This window comes from Salmo salar, chromosome 23, assembly GCF_965601325.2.
Source record: "Salmo salar chromosome 23, fSalSal1, whole genome shotgun sequence".
NCBI classification, from domain to species: domain Eukaryota; kingdom Metazoa; phylum Chordata; class Actinopteri; order Salmoniformes; family Salmonidae; genus Salmo; species Salmo salar.
Window position 1 is genome coordinate 46,427,270 of NC_138313.1, and position 27,731 is coordinate 46,455,000.

A 27,731-nucleotide genomic window follows, 5' to 3' on the forward strand; every position below is an offset into this window, starting at 1 on the left:
GACCACTTTTTTATAGACCGAGTCACTGGTGCTTCCTGCTTTAATTTAAGCAGGAATCAGGAGGATAGAGTTATGGTCAGATTTGCCAAATGGAGGGCGAGGGAGAGCTTTGTACACTTCTCTGCATGTGGAGTGTTGTATTGTGTCATGTTGTGTTATGTTGTGTTCTCACCGTATCAAGTTGAGAGGCTGCTCTTTGAAGAAACTGAAGAACCGGGCCCAGTGTTTGTAGAGGCTGAATCTCTCACTCTCACTGTTGGGGTCTCTGGATGCCTTCCAGTACCGAGACTGTATACATACAGAGACATAGATGTCATTTATAGAGTCATGGTCCTACTGGATAGATGTCATTAGTGTCATGGTCCTACTGGATAGATGTCATTAGAGTCATGGTCCTACTGGATACATACAGAGAGATAGATGTCATTTATAGAGTCATGGTCCTACTGGATAGATGTCATTAGAGTCATGGTCCTACTGGATACATACAGAGAGATAGATGTCATTTATAGTGTCATGGTCCTACTGGATAGATGTCATTAGAGTCATGGTCCTACTGGATAGATGTCATTAGAGTCATGGTCCTACTGGATACATACAGAGAGATAGATGTCATTTATACTGTCATGGTCCTACTGGATACATGTCATTTATAGTGTCATGGACCTACTGGATACATGTCATTAGAGTCATGGTCCTACTGGATAGATGTCATTAGTGTCATGGTCCTACTGGATACATGTCATTAGTGTCATGGTCCTACTGGATACATGTCATTTATAGTGTCATGGTCCTACTGGATACATGTCATTTATAGTGTCATGGTCCTACTGGATAGATGTCATTAGTGTCATGGTCCTACTGGATGCATGTCATTAGAGTCATGGTCCTACTGGATACATGTCATTTATAGAGTCATGGTCCTACTGGATACATGTCATTAGAGTCATGGTCCTACTGGATACATACAGAGAGATAGATGTCATTAGAGTCATGGTCCTACTGGATACATACAGAGAGATAGATGTCATTAGAGTCATGGTCCTACTGGATAGATGTCATTTATAGTGTCATGGTCCTACTGGATACATGTCATTTATAGTGTCATGGTCCTACTGGATAGATGTCATTAGAGTCATGGTCCTACTGGATAGATGTCATTAGAGTCATGGTCCTACTGGATAGATGTCATTAGTGTCATGGTCCTACTGGATAGATGTCATTAGTGTCATGGTCCTACTGGATAGATGTCATTAGTGTCATGGTCCTACTGTTCATCCATATCATGCGTGTCTCACATCCAAAGGTGATGATAATAGGGTTAGTTTTGTTACAGAGAAAATGGTTGGATCAGTTCAATTACAAATGAGCTTCAGTCGCAGTAGCCACATATCCAACTGTCTTCTAAACAGGGAATTATTGTATGAAACACAAAGAGAGCACATTGTGCACAAAAAAAAAATCTATTTATTTCATTTTCCTTTCCCCCACAACATTAAAGCGATGACGCGAGATTCTGGCAATCAAGCCATTTTTCTACTCCCCCCAGAGTCAGATGAACTCATCTTTATGTCGCTGCGCATTGGCTCGCCGAAAACTACCTTTAAAGTCCTTTATACTGCACGCACTATGCCTTTAACGACTTCACAGATACTCAATGGCATATGTGCATACCATTAGGCCCAACAAGAGCCCAGAGGGCAAAGCTGTTTTAGCCACCAGGAAAAGGGTCACTATTATACAGTAGCTTCTTACATCATGTAGTGGGAAGGCAGCCCCGTAGGTCCCGTTGTTGAGCAGGCGCTTGATGCCCTTCTTGTTCTTGTCATCACTGTCCTCCTTGTGGTACGCACAGCGGGCCAGGATATAATACACCTGGAGGAGGAGAGGTGAAAGGTAATTTAGTACACCTAGAGGAGGAGAGGTGAAAGGTAATTTAGTACACCTGGAGGAGGAGAGGTGAAAGGTAATTTAGTACACCTAGAGGAGGAGAGGTGAAAGGTCATTTAGTACACCTGGAGGAGGAGAGGTGAAAGGTCATTTAGTACACCTGGAGGAGGAGAGGTGAAAGGTCATTTAGTACACCTGGAGGAGGAGAGGTGAAAGGTCATTTAGTACACCTGGAGGAGGAGAGGTGAAAGGTCATTTAGTACACCTAGAGGAGGAGAGGTGAAAGGTCATTTAGTACACCTAGAGGAGGAGAGGTGAAAGGTCATTTAGTACACCTGGAGGAGGAGAGGTGAAAGGTCATTTAGTACACCTGTAGGAGGAGAGGTGAAAGGTCATTAGTACACCTGTAGGAGGAGAAGTGAAAGGTAATTTAGTACACCTGGAGGAGGAGAGGTGAAAGGTCATTTAGTACACCTGGAGGAGGAGAGGTGAAAGGTCATTTAGTACACCTGGAGGAAGAGAGGTGAAAGGTAATTTAGTACACCTAGAGGAGGACAGGTGAAAGGTCATTTAGTACACCTGGAGGAGGAGAGGTGAAAGGTCATTTAGTACACCTGGAGGAGGAGAGGTGAAAGGTCATTTAGTACACCTAGAGGAGGAGAGGTGAAAGGTAATTTAGTACACCTGGAGGAGGAGAGGTGAAAGGTCATTTAGTACACCTAGAGGAGGAGAGGTGAAAGGTCATTTAGTACACCTGGAGGAGGAGAGGTGAAAGGTCATTTAGTACACCTGGAGGAGGAGAGGTGAAAGGTCATTTAGTACACCTAGAGGAGGAGAGGTGAAAGGTAATTTAGTACACCTGGAGGAGGAGAGGTGAAAGGTCATTTAGTACACCTGTAGGAGGAGAGGTGAAAGGTCATTAGTACACCTGTAGGAGGAGAAGTGAAAGGTAATTTAGTACACCTGGAGGAGGAGAGGTGAAAGGTCATTTAGTACACCTGGAGGAGGAGAGGTGAAAGGTCATTTAGTACACCTGGAGGAAGAGAGGTGAAAGGTAATTTAGTACACCTGGAGGAGGAGAATTGAAAGGTCATTAGTACACCTGTAGGAGGAAAGGTGAAAGGTAATTTAGTACACCTGTAGGAGGAAAAATGAAAGGTCATTAGTATACCTGTAGGAGGAGAGGTGAAAGGTCATTTAGTACACCTGAAGGAGGAGAGGTGAAAGGTCATTAGTACACCTGTAGGAGGAAAGGTCATTTAGTACACCTGTAGAAGGAGAGGTGAAAGTTTAATATTCTATTAATTCATTCTAGAAGCCACTATATTTACAGGAATACCTTGAATGGCTACATTTAAATCTATGATAAGAAATAAGTGTTATGACAGTCCACTTGATTCTCCTATAACAAACCCTAATGACAGTTCACTTGATTCTCCTATAACAAACCCTAATGACGGTCCACTTGATTCTCCTATAACAAACCCTAATGACGGTCCACTTGATTCTCCTATAACAAACCCTAATGACAGTCCACTTGATTCTCCTATAACAAACCCTAATGACAGTCCACTTGATTCTCCTATAACAAACCCTAATGACGGTCCACTTGATTCTCCTATAACAAACCCTAATGACAGTCCACTTGATTCTCCTATAACAAACCCTAATGACGTGCTTGTTGCACCCTCGACAACTACTATGATTAATATTATTTGACCATGCTGGTCATTTATGAACATTTTAACATTTTGACCATGTTCTGTTATAATATCCACCCTGCACAGCCAGAAGAGGACTGGCCACCCCTCATAGCCTGGTTCCTCTCTAGGTTTCTTCCTAGGTTTTTGGCCTTTCTAGGGAGTTTTTCCTAGGGAGTTTTTCCTAGCCACCGTGCTTCTTTCACATGCTTTGCTTGCTGTTTGGGGTTTTAGGCTGGGTTTCTGTACAGCACTTTGAGATATCAGCTGATGTACGAAGGGCTATATAAAAATACATTTGATTGATTGATTGATTGACTTGATTCTCCTATAACAAACCCTAATGACAGTCCACTTGATTCTCCTATAACAAACCCTAATGACAGTCCACTTGATTCTCCTATAACAAACCCTAATGACAGTCCACTTGATGCTCCTATAACAAACCCTAATGACGGTCCACTTGATTCTCCTATAACAAACCCTAATGACAGTCCACTTGATTCTCCTATAACAAACCCTAATGACAGTCCACTTGATTCTCCTATAACAAACCCTAATGACAGTCCACTTGATTCTCCTATAACAAACCCTAATGACGGTCCACTTGATTCTCCTATAACAAACCCTAATGACAGTCCACTTGATTCTCCTATAACAAACCCTAATGACAGTCCACTTGATTCTCCTATAACAAACCCTAATGACAGTCCACTTGATGCTCCTATAATAAACCCTAATGACGGTCCACTTGATTCTCCTATAACAAACCCTAATGACAGTCCACTTGATTCTCCTATAACAAACCCTAATGACAGTCCACTTGATTCTCCTATAACAAACCCTAATGACAGTCCACTTGATGCTCCTATAATAAACCCTAATGACGGTCCACTTGATTCTCCTATAACAAACCCTAATGACAGTCCACTTGATTCTCCTATAACAAACCCTAATGACAGTCCACTTGATTCTCCTATAACAAATCCTAATGACAGTCCACTTGATGCTCCTATAATAAACCCTAATGACGGTCCACTTGATTCTCCTATAACAAACCCTAATGACAGTCCACTTGATTCTCCTATAACAAACCCTAATGACAGTCCACTTGATTCTCCTATAACAAACCCTAATGACAGTCCACTTGATTCTCCTATAACAAACCCTAATGACAGTCCACTTGATGCTCCTATAATAAACCCTAATGACGGTGCAGTACTTACTATCCTGTTGCGGACAGAGGGAGGGAAGAAGGTCTCCTTGTCATCGATAAGGAAGAAGTCAATCTTTTCCTTGTTGAAGGGTGAGGTGAAGTAGTCTGGTTCAGGATTCATAATGTGGTTCGGTAGACGGAAGGGAGTGAACAGCCAGTTCATGGGGATGTCCTGGTGGAAGAGGAGACTTTAAGAATATTTATCATTTTACATTCCTAACCTGAGTGCTAGTTTTACATTCCGATCCTGAGTACTAGTTTTACAATCCTATCCTGAGGGCTAGTTTTACATTCCTAACCTGAGGGCTAGTTTTACATTCCTATCCTGAGGGCTAGTTTTACATTCCTAACCTGAGGGCTAGTTTTACATTCCTAACCTGAGGGCTAGTTTTACATTCATAACCTGAGTACTAGTTTACCATTCCTAACCTGAGGGCTAGTTTTACATTTCTATCCTGAGTGCTAGTTTTACATTCCTAGCCTGAGTGCTAGTTTTACATTCCTAGCCTGAGTGCTAGTTTTACATTCCTAGCCTGAGTACTAGTTTTACATTCCTATCCTGAGGGCTAGTTTTACATTCCTATCCTGAGTACTAGTTTTACATTCCTATCCTGAGTACTAGTTTTACATTCCTATCCTGAGTACTAGTTTTACATTCCTATCCTGAGTACTAGTTTTACATTCCTAACCTGAGTGCTAGTTTTACATTTACAAGTAGCCTGATGGCCAATTGTGTTTGGCTTGACAATGAAAGCAATGGAGTTAGCAAGAGCACAAACAGATCTTCCCTACAGTCTACGGAAATGTGTCCTGACCAGATGTTTCCTTTCGGTTTTGTGATTGGAACCGGGAACCCTCTGGTTGCTGGCTCGCCTCTCTAACCACTAGGATACCCGGCTGCATACTGTACCTTGTGGGCGGGGATGTCGTTGGCCTTGAAGGGAACCTTGATCTTGAGGACATCGGCATAGGTGGCTAGCACATCCCATGGAGTGTGGATCTTCACATAGTATGTCTTACCGTCATCTGACTCCTGATTGGAGGAGAGAAATGGAGAGATGCGGAGATGGTGAAATGGACAGATGGAGAGATGGGGAGATGGAGAGATTTGGAGAGATGGTAGGATGGAGAGATGGAGAGACGGTGACATGGTGGGATGGCGAGATGTGGAGATGGTGAAATGGAGAGATGGAGAGATGGGGAGATGGTGAAATGGACAGATGGAGAGATTTGGAGAGATGGTAGGATGGAGAGATGGAGAGACGGTGACATGGTGGGATGGCGAGATGTGGAGATGGAGAGATGTGGAGATGGAGAGATGTGGAGATGGAGAGATTGACCGACAGAGAAACAGACAGAGAAACAGGCAGATAATTAGACCAGAGAAACAGGCAGAGAAACAGGCAGATAATTAGACCAGAGAAACAGGCAGAGAAACAGGCAGATAATTAGACCAGAGAAACAGGCAGAGAAACAGATCAGAGAAACAAGTAGAGAAATAGACCAGAGAAACAGGCAGAGAAACAGGCAGAGAAACAAACAGACAGACAAAGATAGACAGACAGTCATATCAGTTTCATTCTAGGGTTTCTCAAGGACAATCCATTTCTGTCCCAATAGCAGAATTGAGCTACTGTGGTTCCCTTGCACCACCACAAACAAGCCATTTTTCCTGAACTGTGCTGTGATGTTTTCTATTGATCTACCTCCCCCAGGTGGTGAGAAAGAGTAATGGTATCCCCCAGTACAGTCTGTCCCTGTATGGTCCAATGGTGTAATTCACTAACCTGGTCCCAGATCAGTTTATGCTTCGCTACTAACTTCTATGGTCCAATGGTGTAATTCACTAACCTGGTCCCAGATCAGTTTATGCTTCGCTACTAACTTCTATGGTCCAATGGTGTTATTCACTAACCTGGTCCCAGATCAGTTTATGCTGCATTACTAACCTCTATGGTCCAATGGTGTTATTCACTAACCTGGTTCCAGATCAGTTTATGCTTCGCTACTAACTTCTATGGTCCAATGGTGTTATTCACTAACCTGGTCCCAGATCAGTCATTGCTTCGTTACTAACTTCTATGGTCCAATGGTGTTAGCAACACAGCACAAACAAATCTAAGACCAGGGTATTTATTTATTCACCATAACTTGGTTATATCTAACCGAATGAACCTTCAGGGCAGGAATCTTACCGATTGATCCTCTGTCTCCAGCTCCAGACCTGCCTTCTGTAAATTAGCTTCATACTCCTTCCGCCTCTCCTGTTGACAAACAACAATAAAGGAGAGGAACATAACAACTAGCAATGGTCATCGAAATTGTTCAAAGGTTTTGAAAACAATTCTGATAAATGTAACAGTTAGACGACACCTATCTAAAAAATAATTTATATTGTTTGTGAGATCAGACATAATATCACTATAATCCCAGTCTTCATTTTCAGAAGTTTGCTTTAATTTCAACTGTTTTAAATTAAATATATATATTTTTTCTTTCTTCAATCCCACAAAAAATGTACACTCATCAAAATAAAAGTTATCTTTCTACTCTTTCTTGTGATGTAAGTGTGGAGACGGTGCGTTAAATCCCTGACTAAGCTTTAGCGTTCATACAGATTGAACTGAAAGACAATGTATCTTATTGAACCCATGTCAGCCATTACCAGGGTGTGTTTGACAGGTCATTGCGAACTTTTCCACGGTGGTAATGCTAATGGGGGAAAAACATCAGGCACAAGCAAGAGTACGAAAGAGTCACAGGAGTAAAATGAAAGCAATCAATCCAGTGAGATTTAAAGTGATAAGTGGATTTTGCATCCCTCAAACACAGGAAATACTGCTGAAAAAGACAGACCCTCAGGTGGGCGGGGCATGCGCGTTGCTATAGAAACACACAGTAATGGGAAGTTTATCATCTGTCTTGGCACTAGAAATACAACTTCCTCCATCAATTTCACTGCTTTGTCATCTGCATTTATCATACAGGAAGAGGGCCTCAACTTTCCTGCTACCACACATCCAACTATAACATTCCAGAAATAGTGACTGTATCTGTGTGACAGTTCCTGCCCAGGCCTAGGGTCAGTATGGTGGGCAGTGAGTGTGGTGACTGTGTCTGTGTGACAGTTCCTGCCCAGGCCTAGGGCCAGTATGGTGGGCAGTGAGTGTGGTGACTGTGTCTGTGTGACAGTTCCTGCCCAGGCCTAGGGTCAGTATGGTGGGCAGTGAGTGTGGTGACTGTGTCTGTGTGACAGTTCCTGCCCAGGCCTAGGGTCAGTATGGTGGGCAGTGAGTGTGGTGACTGTGTCTGTGTGACAGTTCCTGCCCAGGCCTAGGGTCAGTATGGTGGGCAGTGAGTGTGGTGACTGTGTCTGTGTGACAGTTCCTGCCCAGGCCTAGGGTCAGTATGGTGGGCAGTGAGTGTGGTGACTGTGTCTGTGTGACAGTTCCTGCCCAGGCCTAGGGTCAGTATGGTGGGCAGTGAGTGTGGTGACTGTGTGTGAGGTTCAGGACAGACAGACACAGCAGAGCTGACAGCAGAGCTGGACAGGCCTCCCAGCCATGAAGTGACAGTAACAACAAGGTGTTAGGGCTAACACCCCAGTACCAGACACACTGGACCATTCACTCTGTAGCTACTAGTCCCTGGGCTAGCTGCATCCTAACATACTGTCTGAAGCTACTGACCTGGCCAGTCCAGTAGCCAAACATACTGTCTGAAGCTACTGACCAGGCCAGCCCAGTAGCCAAACATACAGTATGAAGCTACTGACCAGGCCAGCACAGTAGCCTAACATACAGCCTGAAGCTACTGACCAGGCCAGCACAGTAGCCTAACATACAGCCTGAAGCTACTGACCAGGCCAGTCCAGTAGCCAAACATACAGCTTGAAGCTACTGACCAGGCCAGTCCAGTAGCCAAACATACAGCGTGAAGCTACTGACCAGGCCAGTCCAGTAGCCTAACATACAGCTTGAAGCTACTGACCAGGCCAGTCCAGTAGCCTAACATACAGTATGAAGCTACTGACCAGGCCAGTCCAGTAGCCTAACATATGGGGACATGGGAGCGCCGTACTCAGTACTCAAAATACACTAAAATAACTAATTAACCAAGGAAACTAAGTGTCAATTCAAGGCTAACGCAAAAGCAAGGCTGATGATAAGGACATTCCATTCCATGAGGCTGGCTAGAATCAGCAATCATAGCTACTGTAGCTTATCTCTAAAATATTAAAGGGAAAAATCCACTCCAAAACTATATTTTGGTATTTTTTTTCATTAGCCCCCAAAATGTTTTGCATGTTGGCAGTCAAGTTTTCAAGATATTGGACTTTGAAGAAGCAGTGTCACCGGCCATTTCCCCTTTAACACTATCAACATAGTGAGTGATTTTATGAACAGCTTGGCAAGAGAAAACTAGCTGCTACTGACAACTATGTCGTACAGTATGCTTCTATACTGACTCACACTGTATAACTGTAGTACTGCCAAATACTAGTCATGTAGCCTGGTTAAACCAAACTGAAGGCTAAACTCACAATGGAGCAGAACATTCAGTCTGGTTTACTCCCAGGCTAAGTGTCCTGTGCTCAGAAACCAGCACCTAGTCTCACTTTGAATTACAGTACATTACAGATTACAGTACAATTACAGTACATTACAGATTACAGTACAATTACAGTACATGGAATAACTTGTGATAACTAGTAAATTGCGTTTAACAACTATTTGACGTTATAGAAAAGGTAATAGCTACAGTAATAGTGAGCGCAGGTGTGTTTCTGAATGTTGCATCTCACCTGTTTCCTCTCTCCGTCTCGGTCATCTACATAGGACAGGATGAAGTCAATCCTCCTCTTTCCATCACGGAAGAACACAGAGTCCTTACTCTGTTGATGCTTGTCAACCTGAGAGGAGAGCGACACACACACACACACACACACACACACACACACACACACACACACACACACACACACACACACACACACACACACACACACACACACACACACACACACACACACACACACACACACACACACACACACACGCGGTCAGCTGAAATACACAGACAAAGCCCCGTTTTCCCAGACACACATTAAGTCCTTGACTGAAAAGCTTTATATCAATAGAGATTATGTGTCTGTCTGGGAAGCTGGCCCATAAGGTACTTCATAACAAAGGACAGCCTTAGATGCATTCAGTAAGGTAGACAGACTCCAACTCTTAAACGTTTCAAACAGGAGTTTCGAGGCAGAATTAAACAGTAGATGAGTACATTATTGAATACAGCCAAGGCTGAGCCACTCTTCCAAAGCACAGCAACGCCACTGCAAATCAATCCATATAATGTTACTGTAACTAGATACATCCATACCAAGATGAAGAATCACACACAGCAACACAGTATTACCTCTCTTCTGCAGAGGTCGGACGACATGCCACGAGCAAGAGCAACGCAATTCAATTTCAACCATGGCTTTAGAGTGGAACTGACAGCGTTTTAACTACTTTGCAGATATGAAGCAAACAGACAATCCTAATATCAGTCATTTAAAAAAAAATCAAATTCCCAGTTTACGCTACAAAACTAACTTTATAAAGAGGTTGGAAAAATAGGTTCAATTTCACTTAACATTCCATGAAGTACGCTAAGGTATTGTTGGCAGAATAGATGGATGGAGTTCAATGCATGATTAATATAATTCACCAATACATTTCTTGGTAGTCCCAAAACATATTGCTATCAGAATCCCCGAGCTGACAAGGTAAAAATCTGTCGTTCTGCCCCTGAACAAGGCAGTTAGTCCAGTGTTCCCCGGTAGGACGTCATTGTAAATAAGAATTTGTTCTTAACTGACATGCCTAGTTAAATAAAGGTCATAAATAAATAAATAAATAAATAATTTCAATCCCAGCTGGCCTGGAACATTGTTTGCTGCCTGAATTCGGGATGTACTGTTTCAGTTTCAGTGACTCAATATTTTGGACAAAAACGGACAAATGTAACTTAGGCTGCGAATACCAAAACAAACAAACTAGCAAGGGTAATGATCAAAAATCAGTCATAACGTCGCTAATAGGCTAGCGTATCTATTTATGCAGCAAGCTAAAAACATGGAGCCTAACGTTAGCTAGATAGCTAGGAGGATCTCGGGTGTGTGTGTGTGTGTGTGTGTGTGTGTGTGTGTGTGTGTGTGTGTGTGTGTGTGTGTGTGTGTGTGTGTGTGTGTGTGTGTGAGTGATTGACTTTCTCCCTTCATATCGTTTTTCGGTGGCCATACACAGTTAGAGATGCAGGTGTCATTTGGTTAGTATTTTGGTTTAGCATATCTCTTGCGTTCGTAAATTCACTCTGGCTATCTACTCCGATTTCAGAGCGCTCTCGTCTGAGTGTGCCAGAGAGCAGAATAACTGATGAATTTACGACTGTGCAACACCCGCTGAATATGACCGGTGTCAGTAAACGTAGACAAAAAGTACTAGTTAGTCACCAACACTCTAGGTAACATGTAAACATTGCTATAGGTAACTGTAGTATCCTTAGAGGCTTCTTAGATTGATGACACGTAAGTACGGTTTAGTATTTTAATTGTAACTTAGAATAATATTCTCTAATGCACCTGGCTTAAGCTACCTGAAGCTTCTTAAATCAAGGTTATATATGCAGCCATAGGACATGGCTACAGATAGCGGAAAGCAAACCCCCGTCTTGAGTCAATACTGCCTAACATGTATACATTGCTCTAGGTAACATTACTTGCTACGGCGAGTAAAATGGTCGGAGTGAGGAGTTCTCTCATTTGTGTCTGGAAGTCGCTAATTAGCAAGCTAGACAACTTTAGCCAGTTAGCTTGGGTGCTTGGTTGGGACAAGCATGCATCATTGCAGACAAGCTGCACAGAAGGAAGAGTAGGCTACAATTCCCCATCGTTTATCAGTGCAATTTTGACGGACAACTCGCTGAAAAAGTTTGAGAGAGTTTATCTAATGTTCCTATGTTATATTTCAGCTCATCTTGCTCTGGCTAGCATTAGTTGATCTTGTTGTTGATGTGCATAACTGAGGGAGAGAGCCTACCTTTTCATGGTTGTTTGATCAATAGGACTGTAAAGTTTACACATGTAAGGGGACTACAGTGGTATTTACATATTTACAGAAATCCATTCAGGTGTTTTTTGTGGCTTTCGATGAATGTGTACTAATGATCTAAAGTCACGCTGTTGCTACTTCCTGTAAACACACACAGTCCAGTTCAAAGTGAATGATGGCAGGGCCTACTTCCTGTAAACACACACAGTCCAGTTCAAAGTGAATGATGGCAGGGCCTACTTCCTGTAAACACACAGTCCAGTTCAAAGTGAATGATGGCAGGGCCTACTTCCTGTTAACACACAGTCCAGTTCAAAGTGAATGATGGCTGGGCCTACTTCCTGTAAACACACACAGTCCAGTTCAAAGTGAATGATGGCTGGGCCTACTGCCTGTAAACACACAGTCCAGTTCATAGTGAATTATGACAGGTCCTACCGCCTGTAAACACACAGTCCAGTTCAAAGTGAATGATGGCAGGGCCTACTTCCTGTAAACACACACAGTCCAGTTCAAAGTGAATGATGGCAGGGCCTACTTCCTGTAAACACACACAGTCCAGTTCAAAGTGAATGATGGCTGGGCCTACTGCCTGTAAACACACAGTCCAGTTCATAGTGAATTATGACAGGTCCTACCGCCTGTAAACACACAGTCCAGTTCAAAGTGAATGATGGCAGGGCCTACTTCCTGTTAACACACAGTCCAGTTCAAAGTGAATGATGGCTGGGCCTACTTCCTGTAAACACACACAGTCCAGTTCAAAATGACTGATGGCTGGGCCTACTGCCTGTAAACACACACAGTCCAGTTCAAAGTGAATGATGGCTGGGCCTACTTCCTGTAAACACACACAGTCCAGTTCAAAGTGAATGATGGAAGGTCTGTGTGGCAAATGGCTTGTTTATATACTGGGGAAGAATTTAAACGCAACAGTACATATAAGGAAATCAGTCGATTAAAAACAATTCATTAGGCCCTAAGCTATGGATTTCACAAGACTGGGTAGGGTTTCAGCCATGGGTGGGCCTTGGAGGGCATAGGCCCACTGACTTGGCAGCCACGCCCACCCACTGGGGAAGCAAGCCCAGCCAATCAGAATGAGTTTGGTTTCCCCCTCGGTCTTGGACAAGACAGATATTTTGATTAGGTTTTATTTACTGCAGTGTCTATTAATTGTCCAAACGCACTGCCGCTTTCACACTCTATATTGCTATAGAATTTTCACATTGCCTTAGTATACCCTTCCAGCCATTACAATGAGCATGTCCTCCTATACCTCCTCCCACCAGCCTCCTCTGATATCCCGGTGCATCCAGCCTGGCCCGAGCCTGATCCCAGATCTGTTTGTGCTGTCTTGCCAGACAAACTGCAATATATCTAGGTTCAGGCAAACATGGACTCGACCTTTGAACTCTAAACGTACTTCCAATTTATTTTCTTATTTAGAGCACCTTTTTGAAACTCTGCCTTTGGGTAACTGAATGACCACTCCCACCCTCCCCCCAGAGGAGATGCCAGCCATGTTGCCCAAGCACTGCAGCCTCGGGAATGGGCCAAGTGGTAGGCTACAGCCCGCAGAGAAAGAAATAGCCTGCTCTGACTCACACACAGGAAGGAGTGCCCTATTGAGAAAGAGGAGACCTGTTCCCTGTCATTGCTGGTACAGCTGTTCACATGACCTATAAATAACTAAGCAACTGAACCACATATGCTAGAGCTGGCCGTACTAACACAGCTACAGTCTGGATCACATGCTAATAGAATTGGCACAACAAACACACTGGACATAGACGACCAGCCAACACACTGGACATAGACTCCCAGCCAACACATTGGACATAGACGACCAGCCAACACACTGGACAGAGACTCCCAGCCAACACACTGGACATTGACAACCAGCTAACACACTGGACATAGACTCCCAGCCTACACACTGGACATAGACTCCCAGCCAACACACTGGACATAGACTCCCAGCCAACACACTGGACATAGACTCTCAGCCAACACACTGAACATAGACTCCCAGCCTACACACTGGACATAGACTCCCAGCCAACACACTGGACATAGACTCTCAGCCAACACACTGAACATAGACTCCCAGCCTACACACTGGACATAGACTCCCAGCCTACACACTGGACATAGACTCCCAGCCAACACACTGGATATAGACGTCCAGCCAACACACTGGACGTAGACTCCCAGCCAACACACTGGATATAGACGTCCAGCCAACACACTGGACATAGACTCCCAGCCAACACACTGGATATAGACTCCCAGCCAACACACTGGACGTAGACTCCCAGCCAACACACTGGACAGAGACGACCAGCCAACACACTGGACATAGACTCCCAGCCAACACACTGGACATAGACTCCCAGCCAACACACTAGGCCTAGACATCCTCTTTAGTCTATCCTCACAAACACAGTGATGCTGCCCTGTCCCAATAGATATGAATAGCATCCTCCTCATAGAGACATAGACCTACTAGTCCCAGTTAACACATAGTGAAAACATCCTCTAGTACCCCTCACTCACACAAGAGTCCTCCTTGTCTGCTCCTTACAGTAGCTAGCCCTCTGGACGGGACAATCCTCGCTGCTCATAGATTTACAGTAGCACAACAACCACTGGGCCAGGTAGTCCCCAGTCCTCCAGTACCCTGTTCCCCAGTCCCCCAGTACCCCGTTCCCCAGTCCCCCAGTACCCCAGTCCCCTATTCTCCAGTCTCCCAGTCCCCCAGTACCCCATTCCCCAGTACCCCAGTCCCCTATTCTCCAGTCTCCCAGTCCCCCAGTACCCAGTTCCCCAGTACCCCAGTCCCCTATTCTCCAGTCTCCCAGTCCCCCAGTACCCCAGTCCCCTAGTCTCCAGTCTCCCGTTCACCAGTACCCCAGTCCCCTAGTCTCCAGTCTCCCGTTCACCAGTACCCCAGTCCCCTAGTCTCCAGTCTCCCGTTCACCAGTACCCCAGTCCCCTAGTCTCCAGTCTCCCGTTCCCCAGTACCCCAGTCCCCTAGTCTCCAGTCTCCCGTTCACCAGTACCCCAGTCCCCTAGTCTCCAGTCTCCAGTCTCCCAGTCCCCCGTTCCCCAGTACCCCAGTCCCCTAGTCTCCCAGTCCCCCAGTACCCCAGTCCCCTAGTCTCCAGTCCCCCAGTACCCCGTTCCCCAGTACCCCAGTCCCCTAGTCTCCAGTCTCCCAGTCCCCCGTTCCCCAGTACCCCAGTCCCCTAGTCTCCCAGTCCCCCAGTACCCCAGTCCCCTAGTCTCCAGTCTCCCGTTCACCAGTACCCCAGTCCCCTAGTCTCCAGTCTCCAGTCTCCCAGTCCCCCGTTCCCCAGTACCCCAGTCCCCTAGTCTCCCAGTCCCCCAGTACCCCAGTCCCCTAGTCTCCAGTCCCCCAGTACCCCGTTCCCCAGTACCCCAGTCCCCTAGTCTCCAGTCTCCCAGTCCCCCAGTACCCCGTTCCCCAATACCCCAGTCCCCTAGTCTCCAGTCTCCCAGTCCCCCAGTACCCAGTACCCCGTTCCCCAGTACCCCAGTCCCCTAGTCTCCAGTCCCCCAGTACCCCGTTCCCCAGTACCCCAGTCCCCTAGTCTCCAGTACCCCAGTCCCATAGTCTCCAGTCTCCCGTCCCCCAGTACCCCGTCCCCCTGTACCCCGTTCCCCAGTCCCCTAGTCTCCAGTCTCCCGTCCCCCAGTACCCCGTTCCCCAGTACCCCAGTCCCCTAGTCTCCCGTCCCCCGATACCCAGTCTCCCAGTTCCCCAGTCTTGCAGTCTCCCAGTTCCCTCAGCATTCCAGTTCCCCCAGTCCCCAGTCCCCCAGTACCCCCAGTCTTCCAGTCTCCCATTTCCCCCAGTCCTCCAGTTCCCCCAGTCCCCCAGTCTTCCAGTCCCCAGTACCTCATCTCCCCGTCCCCCAGTCTCCACACCCTCTACCTCTCACAAACACATTGATTGATTGTTACCGTAGGTAGCTACAGTAAGAGGGGGAGGACAGGAGAAGAAGAAGAGCACTTTACCTCCTAGGCCCGGGTTTGTTTTAGAATTCTTTGTGGATCTGTGTAATCTGAGGGAAATATGTGTTTATCAAAATATGGCCATACATTTGGCAGGAGGTTAGGAAATGCAGCTCAGTTTCCACTTCATTTTGTGGGCAGTGTGCACATAGCCTGTCTTCTCTTGAGAGCCATCAGCTGTGACTTCCACTATGTCTGCATCAGCTGTGACTTCCACTATGTCCGCATCAGCTGTGACTTCCACTATGTCTGCATCAGCTGTGACTTCCACTATGTCTGCATCAGCTGTGACTTCCACTATGTCTGCATCAGCTGTGACTTCCACTATGTCCGCATCAGCTGTGACTTCCACTATGTCCGCATCAGCTGTGACTTCCACTATGTCCGCATCAGCTGTGACTTCCACTATGTCCGCATCAGCTGTGACTTCCACTATGTCCGCATCAGCTGTGACTTCCACTATGTCCGCATCAGCTGTGACTTCCACTATGTCCGCATCAGCTGTGACTTCCACTATGTGTGCATCAGCTGTGACTTCCACTATGTCTGCATCAGTTGTGACTTCCACTATGTCTGCATCAGCTGTGACTTCCACTATGTCTGCATCAGCTGTGACTTCCACTATGTCTGCATCAGCTGTGACTTCCACTATGTCCGCATCAGCTGTGACTTCCACTATGTCCGCATCAGCTGTGACTTCCACTATGTCTGCATCAGCTGTGACTTCCACTATGTCTGCATCAGCTGTGACTTCCACTATGTCCGCATCAGCTGTGACTTCCACTATGTCCGCATCAGCTGTGACTTCCACTATGTCCGCATCAGCTGTGACTTCCACTATGTCTGCATCAGCTGTGACTTCCACTATGTCTGCATCAGCTGTGACTTCCACTATGTCTGCATCAGCTGTGACTTCCACTATGTCTGCATCAGCTGTGACTTCCACTATGTCTGCATCAGCTGAAAGGCAGCTGGGTCTTTTACACAGCCAGAGTGCTTTCTTCTGGGTGCAACACGGACGACGAGCCCCAAACAGACTCACTTACTCTCTCCCCCTCTCCTTTACTACCTCACATGCTCATACTTCACCAGTCCAGTCACATCCTGGGACAAGCCCACATTCACTCAGACATTCAGAGGGGGAGAGAGAGGAGAGAGAGGAGGGATGGAAGTGAGTGAGCAGCAGAGAGAGGTGAGAGAGAGAGAGAGAGAGAGAGAGAGAGAGAGAGAGAGAGACAAGAAACCATCAGCATGTGAAAAAAAACAATTTACTCCTTATATTAACTTGTCCCTTGGCCTTTAACCTTGACTTACCCCTTCAGCTTATATCCATCCATCCATCCATCCATCCATCCATCCATCCATCCATCCATCCATCCATCCAATCTCTAAGGTGGGAATCAATATGGTAGAAGCTCCACCCAGACACTTCAGATCTGGGGACATGGAAGGGTTAGGGCCGAGGGGAAGGGTTAGGGCCGAGGGGAAGGGGTAGGGCCGAGGGGAAGGGGTAGGGCCGAGGGGAAGGGTTAGGGCCGAGGGGAAGGGGTAGGGCCGAGGGGAAGGGTTAGGGCCGAGGGGAAGGGGTAGGGCCGAGGGAAAGGGGTAGGGCCGAGGGGAAGGGTTAGGGCCGAGGGGAAGGGTTAGGGCCGAGGGGAAGGGGTAGGGCCGAGGGGAAGGGGTAGGGCCGAGGGGAAGGGGTAGGGCCGAGGGGAAGGGGTAGGGCCGAGGGGAAGGGTTAGGGCCGAGGGGAAGGGGTAGGGCCGAGGGAAAGGGGTAGGGCCGAGGGGAAGGGGTAGGGCCGAGGGGAAGGGGTAGGGCCGAGGGGAAGGGGTAGGGCCGAGGGGAAGGGTTAGGGCCGAGGGGAAGGGGTAGGGCCGAGGGGAAGGGTTAGGGCCGAGGGGAAGGGGTAGGGCCGAGGGGAAGGGTTAGGGCCCGAGGGGAAGGGGTAGGGCCGAGGGGAAGGGGTAGGGCCGAGGGGAAGGGTTAGGGCCGAGGGGAAGGGGTAGGGCCGAGGGGAAGGGTTAGGGCCGAGGGGAAGGGGTAGGGCCGAGGGGAAGGGGTAGGGCCGAGGGGAAGGGGTAGGGCCGAGGGGAAGGGTTAGGGCCGAGGGGAAGGGTTAGGGCCGAGGGTAAGGGGTGGGGCCGAGGGAAAGGGGTAGGGCCGAGGGGAAGGGGTAGGGCCGAGGGGAAGGGTTAGGGCCGAGGGGAAGGGTTAGGGCCGAGGGGAAGGGTTAGGGCCGAGGGTAAGGGGTGGGGCCGAGGGAAAGGGGTAGGGCCGAGGGGAAGGGGTAGGGCCGAGGGGAAGGGGTAGGGCCGAGGGGAAGGGTTAGGGCCGAGGGGAAGGGGTAGGGCCGAGGGGAAGGGTTAGGGCCGAGGGGAAGGGGTAGGGCCGAGGGGAAGGGGTAGGGCCGAGGGGAAGGGGTAGGGCCGAGGGGAAGGGTTAGGGCCGAGGGGAAGGGTTAGGGCCGAGGGTAAGGGGTGGGGCCGAGGGAAAGGGGTAGGGCCGAGGGGAAGGGGTAGGGCCGAGGGGAAGGGTTAGGGCCGAGGGGAAGGGTTAGGGCCGAGGGGAAGGGTTAGGGCCGAGGGTAAGGGGTGGGGCCGAGGGAAAGGGGTAGGGCCGAGGGGAAGGGGTAGGGCCGAGGGGAAGGGGTAGGGCCGAGGGGAAGGGCCGAGGGAAAGGGGTAGGGCCGAGGGGAAGGGTTAGGGCCGAGGGAAAGGGGTGGGGCCGAGGGGAAGGGCCGAGGGAAAGGGGTAGGGCCGAGGGAAAGGGTTAGGGCCCTTCCCCTAAGTTTCATGGAATGTATGCCACATTGAACACCACACATTGGCTGCTACTGTAGGCTGAATGATAGAACAGCTATTTCCATGTTAAAATGTTATGGGATGCATTTTCTCCATTGTTTTTGATGGTAGACCACTCTGGTAGGCCTACATTATGATCAAATAGCCACAGTAGCCTACTTGGCCACTGTTAAAACTGTAACTTAAAGCAGGTACAGCCTCAGTGTTGACAGTAAAACTGTAACTTAAAGCAGGTACAGCCTCAGTGTTGACAGTAAAACTGTAACTTAAAGCGGCTACAGCCTCAGTGTTAACAGTAAAACTGTAACTTAAAGCGGCTACAGCCTCAGTGTTGACAGTAAAACTGTAACTTAAAGCAGGTACAGCCTCAGTGTTAACAGTAAACCCGCTCTGGAAGTTGCACAGAATTTTCACAACGTTCAAGTTTGCGCTCAGCAGACCTGAAATTTGTCAGTGACGAAAACATGAGAGGGAACATTACCAGGCACCACCCATCACATACTACTATCTACCATAGGGTAATATATCTACCGCAGACACACTGACATCAGGCACCACCCATCACATACTACTATCTACCATAGGGTAATATATCTACCGCAGACACACTGACATCAGGCACCACCCATCACATACTACTATCTACCATAGGGTAATATATCTACCGCAGACACACTGACATCAGGCACCACCCATCACATACTACTATCTACCATAGGGTAATATATCTACCGCAGACACACTGACATCAGGCACCACCCATCACATACTACTATCTACCATAGGGTAATATATCTACCGCAGACACACTGACATCAGGCACCACCCATCACATACTACTATCTACCATAGGGTAATATATCTACCGCAGACACACTGACATCAGGCACCACCCATCACATACTACTATCTACCATAGGGTAATATATCTACCGCAGACACACTGACATCAGGCACCACCCATCACATACTACTATCTACCATAGGGTAATATATCTACCGCAGACACACTGACATCAGGCACCACCCATCACATACTACTATCTACCATAGGGTAATATATCTACCGCAGACACACTGACATCAGGCACCACCCATCACATACTACTATCTACCATAGGGTAATATATCTACCGCAGACACACTGACATCAGGCACCACCCATCACATACTACTATCTACCATAGGGTAATATATCTACCGCAGACACACTGACATCAGGCACCACCCATCACATACTACTATCTACCATAGGGTAATATATCTACCGCAGACACACTGACATCAGGCACCACCCATCACATACTACTATCTACCATAGGGTAATATATCTACCGCAGACACACTGACATCAGGCACCACCCATCACATACTACTATCTACCATAGGGTAATATATCTACCGCAGACACACTGACATCAGGCACCACCCATCACATACTACTATCTACCATAGGGTAATATATCTACCGCAGACACACTGACATCAGGCACCACCCATCACATACTACTATCTACCATAGGGTAATATATCTACCGCAGACACACTGACATCAGGCACCACCCATCACATACTACTATCTACCATAGGGTAATATATCTACCGCAGATACACTGACATCAGGCACCACCCATCACATACTACTATCTACCATAGGGTAATATATCTACCGCAGACACACTGACATCAGGCACCACCCATCACATACTACTATCTACCATAGGGTAATATATCTACCGCAGACACACTGACATCAGGCACCACCCATCACATACTACTATCTACCATAGGGTAATATATCTACCGCAGACACACTGACATCAGGCACCACCCATCACATACTACTATCTACCATAGGGTAATATATCTACCGCAGACACACTGACATCAGGCACCACCCATCACATACTACTATCTACCATAGGGTAATATATCTACCGCAGACACACTGACATCAGGCACCACCCATCACATACTACTATCTACCATAGGGTAATATATCTACCGCAGACACACTGACATCAGCCACCACCCATCACATACTACTATCTACCATAGGGTAATATATCTACTGCAGACACACTGACATCAGGCACCACCCATCACATACTACTATCTACCATAGGGTAATATATCTACCGCAGACACACTGACATCAGGCACCACCCATCACATACTACTATCTACCATAGGGTAATATATCTACCGCAGACACACTGACATCAGGCACCACCCATCACATACTACTATCTACCATAGGGTAATATATCTACCGCAGACACACTGACATCAGCCACCACCCATCACATACTACTATCTACCATAGGGTAATATATCTACCGCAGACACACTGACATCAGCCACCACCCATCACATACTACTATCTACCATAGGGTAATATATCTACCGCAGACACACTGACATCAGGCACAGATTCGCGCGACTCTTGGCAGTAGTAAGAAAGTCATCATAAATCTGCGTGCAATTCAACAGCCTAGATTTACGTTATTACTTCTAAACAAAATCACTTTTTTGGGGGTTTCTCATACTCTTACAATGATGTTTTGACTCTTGCTTGAAACAGTCGCTAAGATTATATTTGGTTGTGATCTTTGCAAAATGAATATTTTGGATGCAGCAGTTGTTAGCTAGAATGCTATCGCTCATTGATATCGGCTGTAGCAAAAGCTAGCCAAAGAGCCATTTTACTGGTTGAAGTTGAAGTGTTTTTTTAAAAAGTATAATGCAGTTGATTTGCAATGATGATGACACAAACATTATATTAAACAGGACATGCATACGAGGCTTACAATCCTGGTCCTGGGGACCGAAAGGGGTGCACATTTTAGTGTTTTCCCTAGCGCGCGCACACACGTCATTTAAATAATCATCTCATCATCATTAGTGGAATCAGATGTGTTAATACTAGGGAAAAACTACAATGTCCACCCTCTTGGGGTTACCAGGACCAGGATGAAGAAACACTGCCGTACGTTATAGTGTCACACCAAGTCTGTGGTTTACCATACGGTATATAACATAGCATCGCACCAAGCCTGTGGTTTACCATACGGTATATAACATAGCATCACACCAAGCCCGTAGTTTACCATACGGTATATAACATAGCATCACACCAAGCCTGTGGTTTACCATACGGTATATAACATAGCATCACACCAAGCCCGTAGTTTACCATGCCATACCCTGGAGCGATGCTTCAGGAACAGAGCCCTTTTTCTCCACATCTGTGGAGGAAGGAACCAACCGGGCATTGAGGGAGCATTGAGAGATGGAGCATTGAGAGAGGGAGCATTGAGAGGGGGAGCATTGAGAGGGGGAGCATTGAGAGGGGGAGCATTGAGAGAGGGAGCATTGAGAGAGGGAGAGAGGGAGCATTGAGAGGGGGAGCATTGAGAGGGGGAGAATTGAGAGAGGGAGAATTGAGAGAGGGAGAGATGGAGCATTGAGAGAGGGAGCATTGAGAGAGGGAGCATTGAGAGAGGGAGAGAGGGACCAACTACATATCAGGTAAAGGTGGATGATCTTAATGTGATCCAGTTTTCTAAAACAGGAAAACTATCCTGCAGCAACAGGGCAAATCAAGTCAGTGGAAATTACAAACTTTAGAAGCCTTAGTAAAACTAAAAAATACACTACAAGTTTGCATTAATTAAGGAAGTTAATTAAGATCCTACATCTGTACAGTATCTGAGGGACTAACAACATACAGACCAGGGTCGTGTTCATTAGGACAAACCGTAGCAAAATGTTTTGCAACTAAAAACCAAAATGAGCATTTCAAGTAGTATCTATGTGTTTCATTTGGTGCCTACTGAACACAACCCTGTACCAGATGAGTACTGGGACTGACATGTCTCTATAACACACCCCCTGGCAACACCGTACATACTGCCAACAACTCAGACACCATGGCAACACCGTACATACTGCCAACAACTCAGACACCATGGCAACACCGTACATACTGCCAACAACTCAGACACCATGGCAACAACGCACATACTGCCAACAACTCAGACACCATGGCAACACCGTACATACTGCCAACAACTCAGACACCATGGCAACAACGTACATACTGCCAACAACTCAGACACCATGGCAACAACGCACATACTGCCAACAACTCAGACACCATGACAACACCGTACATACTGCCAACAACTCAGATACCATGGCAACAACGCACATACTGCCAACATCTCAGACACCATGGCAACACCATACATACTGCCAACAACTCAGACACCATGGCAACACCATACATACTGCCAACAACTCAGACACCATGACAACACCATACATACTGCCAACAACTCAGACACCATGGCAACACCGTACATACTGCCAACAACTCAGACACCATGGCAACACCATACATACTGCCAACAACTCAGACACCATAGCAACACCATACATACTGCCAACAACTCAGACACCATGACAACACCATACATACTGCCAACAACTCAGACACCATAGCAACACCTGAACCAGAATCTGTGTTTATAGGAGACGTTAAATATAGTGATTATCAATTAAGCCCAGGAAGAAGCTATTCAAATTGCTATTAACCAGCTTTTCAAGCTTAAAGCTGCAAAATGTTACCTTTGGGTGACCTGACCAAGTACACATAGAAATATGAGTTATAGATCTGTCATTCTCATCAAGTTTAAGAAGTGGTAGATCTGTTTTATATGCGCTATTTCTATACTCCCCCATTAAATAAAATTTTTGCATCTTTTACTTTTCTGTTTTGTACAGCAGCTTCAAACGGCTGAAAATACAATATTTTTTAGTTATTGAAAAGATATTTCACAGCTGTTTAGATTGTACAATGATTCGCCTCTTCTGCACCTCCAATAAAATCTCTCATTACTGACATGCACAGGTCTGCTGATCCCGCGGCATGAAAGTCATATCAGTCTGTTTCACAGTGCTACATGGAATGCAAAAATATTTTGTTAGTAGATTAAGTAGACAATATAGGGTACGTTTTTATTGAGTGTATATTTCTAGGATAGGCTTTATTTAGTGTACACTACTGGTCAAAGGTTTTAGAACACCTATTCTCTCAAGAGTTTTTCTTTATTTTTACTATTTTCTACATTGTAGAATAATAGTGAAGACATTAAAACTATGAAATAACACATATGGAATCATGTAATAACCAAAAAAGTGTTAAACAAATCAAAATAGATGTTATATTTGAGATTCTTCAAATAGCCATGCTTTGCCTTGATGACAGCTTTGCACACTCTTGGCATTCTCTTAACCAGCTTCACCCGGAATGCTTTTCCAACAGTCTTGAAGGAGTTCCCACATATGCTGAGCAATTGTTAGCTGCTTTTCCTTCACTCTGCAGTCCGACAAATCCCAAACCATGTCAAATTAGTTTAGGTCGGGGGATTGTGGAGGCCAGGTCATCTGATGCAGCACACCATCCCTCTCCTTCTTGGTAAAATAGCCCTTGCACAGCCTGGAGGTGCATTGGATCATTGTCCTGTTGAAAAACAAATCATAGTCCCACTAAGCCCAAACCAGATAGGATGGCATATCGCTGCAGAATGCTGTGGTAGCCATGCTGGTTAAGTGTGCCTTGAATTCTAAATAAATCACAGACAGTGTCACCAGCAAAGCATCCCCACTCCATAACACTTCCTCCTCCATGCATCACGGTGGGAACCACGCATGCAGAGATCATCCGTTCACCCACTTCGCGTCTCACAAAGACACAGCGGTTGGAACCAAAAATCTGAAATTTGGACTCCAGACCAAAGGACAAATTTCCACCGGTCCATTGCTCATTATTCTTGGCCCAAGCAAGTCTTTTCTTATTATTGGTGTACTTTAGTAGTGGTTTCTTTGTAGCAATTTGACCATGAAGGCCTGATTTACACAGTCTCCTCTGAACAGTTGATGTTGAGATGTGTCTGTTACTTGAACTCTGTGAAGTATTTATTTTGGCTGCCAGTTCTGAGGCTGGTAACTGTAATGAACTTATCCTCTGCAGCAGAGGTAACTCTGGGTCTTCTATTCCTGTGGCGGTTGTAACGCCCTGGCCATAGAGAGGGTTTTTTTGTTCTTTATTTTGGTTAGGCCAGGGTGTTACATGGGTGGGCGTTCTATGTTCCTTTTTCTATGTTTTTGTATTTCTTTGTAGGGTTCCTAATCAGAGGCAGCTGTCTATCGTTGTCTCTGATTAGGAATCATACTTAGGCAGCCTTTTCCCACCTGTGCTTTGTGGGATCTTGTGTTTGTGTAGCTGCCTGTGAGCAGCCCAGAACGTCACGCTTCGTCTTCATCTGTATTGTTTTGGTGAGTTTTCATATTTATTAAACATGTGGAACTCTAAGCATGCTGCGTGCGCCTTGGTCTATTCCTTTAGACAATCGTGGCAGAAGATCCCACCAAAGAAGGACCAAGCAGCGTGCCCAGGAGGAGCAAGGATCCTGGGCCAGGGAGAGAAAGGACTGGACATGGGAGGACATCCTGGACGGCAAGGGATCCTACACTTGGGAAGAGATCCTGGTCGGAAGGGATCGCCTCCCATGGGAACAGGTAGAGGCACTCAGAAGAGCGGAGGCAGCAGGAAAGAAGGACCAACGGCGACGGTATGAGGGAACTCGGCTGGCAAGGAAGCCCGAGAGGCAGCCCCAAAATATTATTTTTTTTGGGGGGGCACACGGGGAGTGTGGCAGAGTCAGGTTGGAGACCTGAGCCAACTCCCCGTGCTTACCGGAAGCGGCGTGGTACTGGTCAGGCGCTGTGTTATGCGGTGGAGCGCACGGTGTCTCCAGTGCGCGCTCATAGCCCGGTGCGCTACATCCCAGCCCCCCGCAAGTGCCATACTAGAGTGGGCATCGAGCCAGGACGGGTTGTGCAGGCCATGCGCTCTAGACCTCCAGTGCATCTTCAGGACCCGGTCTGTCCTGTGCCTACGCCCAGAGCCAGGCCTCCTGCATGTCTCCCCAGCCAGGGAAATCCTGTGCCTGCGCCCAGAACCAGGCCTCCTGCATGTCTCCCCAGCCTGGTGAGTCCTGTGCCTGCGCCCAGAGCCAGGACTCCTGCATGTCTCCCCAGCCGGGGGAATCCTGTGCCTGCGCCCAGAACCAGGCCTCCTGCATGTCTTCCTAGCCTGGTGAGTCCTGTGCCTGCGCCCAGAGCCAGGCCTCCTGCATGTCTCCCCAGCCGGGGGAATCCTGTGCCTGTGCCCAGAACCAGGCCTCCTGCATGTCTCCCCAGCCTGGTGAATCCTGGGCCAGAGCCGCCCGCCAGTCCGGAGCCGCCAGAGCCGCCCGCCAGAGCCGCCCGCCAGTCCGGAGCCGCACGCCTGTCCGGAGCCGCCAGAGCCGCCCGCCTGTCCGGAGCCGCCCGCCTGTCCGGAGCCGCCAGAGCCGCCTGCCAGCCTGGTGAGTCCTGTGCCTGCGCCCAGGGCCAGGCCTCCTTCATGTCTCCCCAGCCTGGTGAGTCCTGTGCCTGTGCCCAGGGCCAGGCCTCCTTCATGTCTCCCCAGCCTGGTGAATCCTGGGCCAGAGCCGCCAGAGCCGCCCGCAAGCCCGGAGCCGCCAGAGCTGCCCGCCAGCCTGGTGAGTCCTGTGCCTGCGCCCAGGGCCAGGCCTCCTTCATGTCTCCCCAGCCTGGTGAGTCCTGTGCCTGCAACCAGGGCCTCCTTCATGTCTCCCCAGCCTGGTGAGTCCTGTGCCTGCGCCCAGGGCCAGGCCTCCTTCATATCTCCCCAGCCTGGTGAATCCTGGGCCAGAGCCACCCGCCAGCCGGGCGCAGCCAGGGACGCCCGCCAGCCGGGCGCAGCCAGGGACGCCCGCCAGCCGGGCGCAGCCAGGGTTGCCCACCAGTCCTCCGGCACAGCTAGGGGCGCCACCTAAGTGGCCGAAGCCAAGGGTGGAGCGGGGTCCACGTCCCGCACCCAAGCCGCCGCCGTAGGAAGGCCCACCCGGACCCTCCCCTTCAGAGTCAGGTTTTGCGGCCAGAGTCCGCACCTTGGGGGGGGGGGTACTGTAACGCCCTGGCCATAGAGAGGGGTTTTTTGTTCTTTATTTTGGTTAGGCCAGGGTGTTACATGGGTGGGCGTTCTATGTTCCTTTTTCTATTTCTTTGTTTTGGGCCGAGTAGGGTTCCTAATCAGAGGCAGCTGTCTATCGTTGTCTCTGATTAGGAATCATACTTAGGCAGCCTTTTCCCACCTGTGCTTTGTGGGATCTTGTGTTTGTGTAGCTGCCTGTGAGCAGCCCAGAACGTCACGCTTCGTCTTCATCTGTATTGTTTTGGTGAGTTTTCATATTTATTAAACATGTGGAACTCTAAGCATTCTGCGCCTTGGTCTACTCCTTTAGACGATCGTGACAGCGGTCCTCATGAGAGACAGTTTCATCATAGCGCTTGATGGTTTTTGCGACTGCACTTACAGAAACTTTCAAAGTTCTTGAAATTGTCCGTATTGACTGAACTTCATGTTTTAAAGTAATGGTGGACTGTTGTTTCTCTTTGCTTATTTGAGCTGTTCTTGTCAGAATATGGACTTGGTGTTTTACCAAATAGGGGTATACCTTGTCACAACACAACTGATTGGCTCAAACAAAATAAGAAGGAAAGAAATTCCACAAATTAACTTTTAAAGAAGGCACACCTGTTAATTGAAATACATTCCAGGTGACTACCTCATGAAGGTGGTTGAGAGAATGCCAAGAGTGTGCAAAGCTGTCATCAAGGCAAAGTGTGGCTATTTGAAGAATCTCAAATCTAAAATCTATTTTGATTTGTTTAACACTTTTTTTTTGGTTACTACATGATTCCATATGTGTTATTTCATAGTTTTAATGTCTTCACTATTATTCTACAATGTAGAAAATAGTAAAAATAAAGAAAAACCCTTGAATGATTAGGTGTTCTAAAACTTTTGACCAGTAGTGTATTTTAAATCCATTAGGGCGGCAGG

At 47.3% G+C, this 27,731-nt stretch overlaps 1 protein-coding gene across 4 annotated transcripts in view; it reads right to left on the reverse strand.

The window, feature by feature from the left end:
* ano5a (anoctamin 5a) overlaps positions 1-27,731 on the reverse strand; it is an 86,978-nt gene that overhangs the window by 37,940 nt on the left and 21,307 nt on the right. For 3 of the 4 annotated variants that reach the window (XR_014382365.1, XM_045706231.2, XM_045706230.2), the window contains exons 3-8: positions 9,611-9,718; positions 7,002-7,070; positions 5,717-5,839; positions 4,817-4,978; positions 1,756-1,875; positions 173-288 (exon numbers count right to left, since the gene is read on the reverse strand). Coding sequence is in view for 3 of the 4 variants with exons in the window: in XM_045706231.2 (XP_045562187.1) it covers positions 173-288; positions 1,756-1,875; positions 4,817-4,978; positions 5,717-5,839; positions 7,002-7,070; positions 9,611-9,718 (698 nt within the window). In the remaining variant the exon portion in view is untranslated. Of the gene's footprint in view, positions 1-172; positions 289-1,755; positions 1,876-4,816; positions 4,979-5,716; positions 5,840-7,001; positions 7,071-9,610; positions 9,719-21,957; positions 22,000-27,731 lie in introns of all 4 variants that reach the window. The other variant, XM_082968182.1, reaches the window with a different exon arrangement.